Source organism: Salmo salar, chromosome ssa03, assembly GCF_905237065.1.
Source record: "Salmo salar chromosome ssa03, Ssal_v3.1, whole genome shotgun sequence".
Lineage (NCBI taxonomy): Eukaryota > Metazoa > Chordata > Actinopteri > Salmoniformes > Salmonidae > Salmo > Salmo salar.
The window spans coordinates 79,074,783-79,083,205 of NC_059444.1; the positions used below are offsets into that span (position 1 = coordinate 79,074,783).

General features: G+C 41.2%; 1 protein-coding gene across 1 annotated transcript; it reads right to left on the reverse strand.

The window, feature by feature from the left end:
- Positions 1–516: 516 nt before the first annotated feature.
- On the reverse strand, positions 517–3,770 carry LOC106601778 (uncharacterized). Its single transcript, XM_014194130.2, has 4 exons — positions 3,380–3,770; positions 2,911–3,177; positions 2,600–2,706; positions 517–1,756 (listed from the first exon to the last, which is right to left on the reverse strand). The coding sequence occupies exons 1-4, from the start codon at positions 3,670–3,672 to the stop codon at positions 1,515–1,517; spliced, it is 909 nt and encodes a 302-aa protein (XP_014049605.1). The 5' UTR covers positions 3,673–3,770; the 3' UTR covers positions 517–1,514.
- Positions 3,771–8,423: the final 4,653 nt, after the last annotated feature.

Below are 8,423 nucleotides of genomic sequence, written 5' to 3' on the forward strand. Positions count from 1 at the left end.
GATGAGAGAGAAAAAAATCTATTTAATACATTTTTAATTCAGGCTGTAAAACACCAAAATGTAGAATAAGTCAAGGGGTAGGAATACTTTCTGAAGGCACTGTAGCTACTTGAAAGCACAAAACATTCCACTGGCGGGAGACGAAATCACACCTCTAGTGATGCTCCTATACTCCTAGGCTGAGACGTTTCCTACAGTAGTTGCATAAATATGTGGCTATTGCTTGACAGAACAGAAGTAAAAAAGAAGACTTCCTCTCATGTAAGAGGGCTATATTTCATCTGCCAAATGGTTAACATATTTATATGGAATTATGGACAAAATCACAATTATCTACCAGGGCCTCAGAGTTGTATTATCAAAGAGGACAGCACCACCAACAGGTGGAAACCTGCTACTGCACTCTTCAGGTAGACGAAGGATCTATGAAAGTAGAGGGTTTTACACACAGCTAAGCTTTACACAGGACAAACAGAAGATCTAATACAAATAAGAAAGTAATGTCCACTCACTGTCTGCTGCTTCCAAAATAGCTGATCTTTTAATAAAGGGTTTTCCATACATTGAGCTAGTGGATACTGCATAATGTTACAATAAATGCAGAGAATCAGGAAATCTAAACATTTTGCAGAGAATCTATAGGCTGTACATTTACCAATGCAACAGGCAGACAGGATCTACTACTAGTACACTGCTGAACATAACCAACCAGGCACCGACTATAAGGTAGGCCAAAAAAACTTTGCAACAATTATCAGCAATAAATGATACTCCTCATTATGATATTTATACTGTTAGTTTCTGAACAAACGGAGTAAAAACTCAAACGGACGACTACAAAATGCTCAAACCAAGTTTACTCACCCACTGGATCATACAGCTGCAAAGACAAGGCATGATTACACAAGCACATATATTTATAACCTTCTAATATGTGGGGTCATGTCCTTACACATCTTGACAGCCAATACATCTCTGTTGCTAGGCAGGAACTTAATTGGTTCCTCTCACTGGTGTAGTCATATCCCTGCCTGATACTAAAACCTTTATGCGTGGAAGTGTATGTGTGAGATAGGACTGTAGTAGGAGAGTCGATGTGGTGGGTCTCTCTGGCCTGCCTCCCAGAGGTTTCTTCTCACTTCATCTGTTGACTTGACCTCGAGACGCATTCCTCGCTCCTCCCTAGTTCCGCAGCTGGCCTGCCTTATCAGAGACTAACTATGGCCCTTCGCCTCCCTCCTTAGAAACATGGAACAGAATATGAACTTTCTACACTCAGTAACTTTCCAAAAGTCCCTATCTACCCTTCCTTGACCCCAACATATGCATCCCTTACATATGTAAAGTTATCAATGAGTTTTAGAATGGTAACATGAATAAGTATATTTCAAGGTAGATTCCAACAATACTGTATTCCATAATTTGCATATCATAGAAACGTTTTTAACTTGGGAACTCCTGTTAGAGTACACAATCTGTATTTACTCTGTATTGTCTGAGTTTGTTTGTCATTTCTACCACCGGAAAAAATGAAAATTCCGTTTAATGTAATCAAGGATCTCCTCATACTCTTGGGTATCCCGGTCCAGGTGCATGTCTCTTTCCACCCATGAAATGAGCTTTTTTGCTTGATTGTTGTTGATTATCCCCTTCTTGTGGTATGCTTTGACCAGCTCAATGTAGCCACCTCTGTAGTAGCGCCTTGTTCCTTCATCAGACATGTCAATGTTACCATCGGTATATGGTGCGGCCAATCCTAGAATAAGTACATAGTTTCAAATAGGGAAAATTTGAACTTTAAAGTGGTATTTTACTCACAAAGCAATTATGTATTTTTATTTATTTATTTTTATGTAAAAAAAAATAAAAAATTTCATTAGTCCATTTTTGATTAAGTCCCAAATTGTCCCACACATTCAAGGCATTTAGCTTCAAGTCGCCTGAAAGCAAGAGCAAGTGTTGATAACAGTATTCTGGGAACTAAACACGTTTTCTATTAGTCTGGCTCTGATGCTCCATTATTCAAAATGATGATATTCTGAGACCGTATCAATGGTGGACTGGTGAGAAATATACTGTATGTGTCACGCCCTGCCCTGAGAGAGCCTTTTTTATGTCTCTATTTAGGTTTGGTCAGGGTGTGATTTGGGTGGGCATTCTATGTCCTTTTTTCTATGCTTTGTATTTCTTTGTTTTGACCTGGTATGGGTCTCAATCAGGGACAGCTGTACATCGTTGTCGCTGATTGGGAGTCATACTTAGGCAGCCTGTTTTCCTTTGGGGTTTGTGGGTAGTTAATTTCGGTTTAGTACCTGACAGAACTGTTTGGGTGTCGGTTTCTTGTTTTTTTTTGTTAAAGTGTTCTATCTTTAATATATTCATGATGAGCACTAATCACGCTGCGCCTTGGTCTACTCTTCAACGACGGCCGTTACAGTATGCATATCTTAGTTTTTTTGTAAAATACTCCTAATACAACATACAAGCAAACTCAGCGACTAAGACAAACGTTGTGAAATTGTTACTTTTGTAAGAGACGCTAAAGATCTACAGTATCTACTGTAAGATAAGGGAACAGGAAAATAATCACTGTTTTTACCTGCGTCTTCTCTAAGCTGCCGGGAAGATATAGGATGACCCATGATAAAAGCCTTCCTCAGCATAAGTGCAGCATCTCCGTCTAGGATTGTCTCTGCCAGCAGACGACTAGAACACAGAAAACATGATAACAGAAAAGGTGACGACTACACCTATGTTTTGATGGCGGTGGATAACTACGGTGCCATGTACAACGTCACACATCATCATCATCATGGTGGCCATTTTGCTATTCTGCCATAACTGGACAATGTCTTTTCCTTCATATCTGCTAAACCATACACAAGGTGTTGCCTACTCTAAAGCATTCACCTGGATACTTGAGATTCCCTGCTGTTTCCAGTGGTCAGAGCATCTCTGTGATCCTGGTAAAGAACTCTCATAGTTAACAGGTTCTGTCCAGTTGGGTCATAATCAAGGCTCATGATCATCTCATGAAGCCTTGGATTCACTTGTAGGAGACGATCCAGTCGTTCATGGTTTCGGGCTATCCTCAGAGAAGCCAATGGTGGAATATGGTCTGCCTCTGCTATGCGATCATTACCCGGACCAAACTTAGATGGTCTACCTTTTTTAACACTAATGAGGATAGAAAAGGAAGTATCAGTAGGCTAACATCATTCTTGTGTCAATTCAAATGGAATTATACAATGTAATAGGAATTATATCATGAAAATAATGGCCTAGGGTAGGCCTATCCATGCTCTCATGAATAAAAAGGCCCATTGTACTCAGTGGGTAAAGCAGACTTGATAGAAATATGTAAATATTATAGACCTACTTTTTGTAAGTGTCAACAAATCCAAGGCCGTAAGCAATTATGATCGTAGTTTCATCACTGCTACGCTGTCCTTCTGTCTTCTTGCTGGCAGCATTTCTAGTGGGTTCATTTCCAGAAGCTTTATTTGACTTTACCGTCACGAAACGTGTTATTTTGGGACTTCCTGGATGATACGAAGGTTTCTTATGAATCGCCTTAATCAATATAAACCCCCCTACTGCGGCTGTTCCCAAAGCTACCGGAAACGCAAGGGGCCCCAAAAACGGTATCAGACCCAAGGCTGGAAGACCCATTTCAACTCTTGGTAGCCTACAATGTCTTGTAGCCCAACTCTGGGTTCTCAGCAAATGTCCTCTCTGAGCTGAGCTCTTATACTCTTGACGCAGTTAGAAAAGTTTCCCAGATGGCTCAGAACAGTGGTGGTGCTGTAGTGCAGCACATGACCAATGAGTCAAAGTCTATAAATAGGCTGTTTGTGTTGGAAAAGGCAGGCCAGGGGGAGGAATGCTCAAACTTGGAATTGCTGGAGAAGAGCTCATATCCACATTCTGAACTTATGTACTTTAAGGGAGAACTTGTAGGATAGTAAGGGTTTGAACAGGGGTCTACTAAGTGGGGAGGGGCGATGTTCCATATAGAAATGCAATGTATAGAGCAGCTCACATGATGCCCTACTGTTTATGACTGAGAACCATGCCTGTTCCACACTTTCTATCTAAATGTTCTAGAATGGTGCACCCTCCCAAACAGCCCAAGGTGTATAGTTATGAAGTAGTTCATTTAGAAATGCCACAGTAGAGTGAAGTGCTTCAAGCAAACACTGTTGGTGAAGAATCACTAACGTAATGACAATAATCCTTCCCTGACCAAACGTTTGGGCAGACAGGCAGCTGATCTATATCTACTAGGTCTATATACAGTATTTATATTTTATGAATGTGTTTTTAAAAGGTTGGAATAAACATTTACATTCCCTTGGTTTCCTCTCGTAAAATCTAAACATTAATAACCTCTAAAAGTGTAAAGCCTTTGGAAGGAAGGGGGGGGAGGGGGGTCTCTGGATCCACTACTGGTACACTGCTGTGCATTATCAACCAAACACCTAATACATCATCTGTGGTACACAAGGTGCAATTTAGAAATTTGGTTGTGCATCAGCAGTCACTCAATTAGCCCATGTCAGCTAAAGCTCGATTGGTAAACTAGTCTAAGGCCAGCTGTCTAAACTTGTAGTAAGCATGTGTCACGGAATTCTAGGACCAGTGGAGATGCGGAATCAGGCGCAGGAGACAGAGGGCCGGAGCAACAGTGTTTTAATGCCACGGGAAACAAAACACAATAGCCAAAAGGCACAGGGCGCTTAATAAAGTCCGCCAGGGAAAACACATTCCCAAAATAAAACACGGGGGAAAAGGCGCAGCCCGGCAATAAATCTGACACAGGCCAGCAAAACAGGAAACAGCACACACACACACACACACACACACACACACACACACACACACACACACACACACACACACACACACACACACACACACACACACACACACACACACACACACACACACACACCTGTCCTGAGTGGACAATAAACAATCCCGCACGAGAACCCAAACTGAAAATAGACACTAAATAACCCCCCACTAATGACAGACACGAAACAGGTGCGGGATAGACAGACAAAACCAAAAGACACAGAAACATAGATCGGTGGCAGCTAATAGGCCGGCGACGACGACCGCCGAGCACCGCCCGACCGAGGAGGGGCGCCACCTTCGTTGGATACTGTGACAGCATGCTTTTACAAGAGGAAACCAAGTAAATGTAAAGGTTTATTCCAACCTTTTAAAAACACGTTCATAAAATATAAATTCCTACCTTTTTTTTAAGGTGTCTTTGACCAGTCATGTGAAATCCATAGATTAGGGCCTCATTTATTTATTTAAATTGTCTGATTTCCTTATATGAACTGTAAGTCAGTACAAACTTTGAAATTGTTGCAAGTTGAGTTTCTATTTATTTTCCGTAGTCATGAAGAGACTATTGGGGGTTGGGGTAACGAATGTTTTTGGACAAGGCAAGGTCACAGGATTCACAACCATTGGATGACTCCATGGAGGGGTTGGCATGATTGGCCCAAGTCCTGGTGACCTAATGACTCCTCCAGTCCCCCAGCAGGACTCTGCCGGTCGTAAAACAAAAAATCAGAAGAAGAAAAATCATCAGCAGCAGAAGAAGAGCCAGCCTCGAGCAGCTGGAATACAGCATGACCCATTTAAAGTACAGATATTCTGCTGCCGGAGGGTGGAAGTTCACCTTATATGGAAGCAACCTGTTGAACTCAAGCCCTGAAAGAGAGTTAAGAAGCAAACAACCTCTTCTGAAAGAACCAGGTTGTATTGAAAAAAACTAATAAAATATATCACTTGTGAAACTGAGAAACCAAACATGAAGTCTTACTGGTTTTCATTAATAGTTACTCTATTGGTTGAGTAAAGTGTTCAGGAGAAAAGGGAACACTGATAACAACCTTAGCTTAATTGATAAGGGAATTTATATGTTTAAGGTAATGACTAAAGAATTTCACCCTTATTAGATTATGTAACATGTATTATGAATAATTAGAGTGATAAACATAAGTCCAATAAGGTTTGGCCGAGACTAGTAAGGGAGAGAAATGTGTGTGTGTGACTAAGAAAATACAGAGGACAATTAAACTATTCATGACCTAACCTGGTTAGAACTCTAAGAAACTTACGACAGGAAAGGGAGTCCTGTCAAGGTCCCTCTAATCTCAGGAGGATAGAACTGCCAGCTTGGTAGTGATAGACGAGGAATGAGGACTGTGGGGAAAGATACATCCCACCTACTGTTTGTGTGTCTGTATGTGCGTGTAAGGAGGTGGGGGGAAATGGGAGTTATAAAATGTCATGTCTTTGCATTCTTGACTTTAGAACGTTCTCTGAATAAACTGTACGGACCTTTTGCATAAGCTGAGTCTTTGCCTAATTATTATTAAACCCAGGGTCTTACATACCTCGGGGATTGGTCAAAGCTTAAATAATTGTTAGTTATCATCATAGGGATTGAAAATTCTCGTGACACTTTACCATAGATAGCCCGTTACCAGACCATTATTGTGGACTCAGGAAACCAAAAGGGGCTTGGTGTTTAAGGCACACTTAAAGGAGCACTGGGCGTCTAGCCTGTTGAGCATTAGTCCTTTGCCCAGATAAAGTGCTGAACCCCTGCCTTTGAGCATAGACAACTGGTTGAAGCCCCATACGCAGGACTTATCGAGTGTGACTCACCCGTGAGTGTATTCTCCGGTCAGTTAAAAAGGGAGGACCAGCTGTTAGCAAGAGAGTCTTAGATTACACCACGCCAGCAGCTCCTTGTCAACAGGAGGGGGAGGAATTAGACAGAACACAGAGCTGGGGAACATCACAGAAAAGTCCAATATACTGACAGACACATCTCTGCCACCTATAACACAGAAAACCTGACAGAAAAGTCCAATATACTGATTGACACATCTCTGCCACCTATAACACAGAAAACCTGACAGAATGCTGACACCCCCCCTTTTGCCCTCAGAACAGTATCAATTTAATCGGGACATGCTCTCTGCAAGGTGTTGAAAGCATTCATTTTAACTCCAATGCTTCCCACAAATGTGTCAAGTTGGCTGGATGTCCTATGGGTGGTGGACCATTCTTGATACATGCCGGAAACTGTGGAGCGCACCTACTAACATATCCCGTTCAACGGCACTTCAATATTTTGTCTTAACCATTCACCTGATGGTTTATTATGGACCCTTCAAATAAAGTGTTACCCATCAGATCCTAGTTGTGAATCAATAAACATTTATATTTGACAAAGAAGAAAATCACTGAATAAATGCCTTATAGATGACAATTGGCTTATATAATATCTTATAACAGCCAAACTACATATTTCAAATGAATGCTTGTCATGTGTTCACCCTGCCCACTTAGCTAAGGGATTAAATATTAGGCTACCTACAATTGAATAGAAGAAAACAGAGAGAAGGAGATAGAGAGATTGTCAGTTCCTTAATGTTTGGGCTGTATAATACAGCCAATGGATACATTAAGGAACAGGGCCGTCTCTCTCTCTCTCTCTGTTTTCTTCTATTGAATTCAATATAAACCTTGTTTTTCATAGAACGATGCCAGGACTAGTTTATGTGGATGCAGATAGATTTCCAGTGTTGTGCTTCGTTTGAGTATCTGTCTGCCAAGAAGTGACGGGCCTTTCAGCAAATGAAATAGGTGGGACTTTCCAGTCTCCAGTGGAAGTGGCTATGTAATGTAATTCAACACCAAAGTCACTCTTTACTACAGATCATAAACTAAGACCCACTCGCTGGCTGAAGAGACTGAGAACCAGAAGTGAATAAACATTGATAAAACTATTAAAATACGCAGACAGTCCCCGAATTGAACTTTAACAGAGGATTATTTGGCAAGTATTATTCACTAATTTAGTGATTCATTGTCATACGTGATGACTTGTATTTAATAAACAGCAGTAGCACTGTATTTCATGTCTAACAGATGGCTATCTATTAGAAAAGCCAATCTAACTACTTTTTAGGCTATTGTCCCAGGACACATGCACTGTCCTCCACACCTTCAGCAGCACAGAGACTCCAGACAATCCTACTGCTCTACCACCACTGTGACTCCATACCCCTGCTGTTCACCTTACTGTATGTATGTATATAATATATACCTTAACATTGGAGAGGGGAGCTGGGGAGCAGGGTCAGAGTAAGAGTATATTCTGTAGTACTCTATATCAGAGGAGAATACAAAAAGACCATCCTTAATCCTCCATTAGTGTCTTTGTGTTGTTGTTTTTCAAATTAGTTATATTCTACACAGGATAACTGTTTCTGCTCACAGAGGTCAAACACACTGAATTCCCACCTTCAGGGATGAATGTGAGTGAGCTGCTGAATATTCAGGAGCAGGAGTCCCTCCCTTGCTCCGTCGTATAAGAACTCATGACC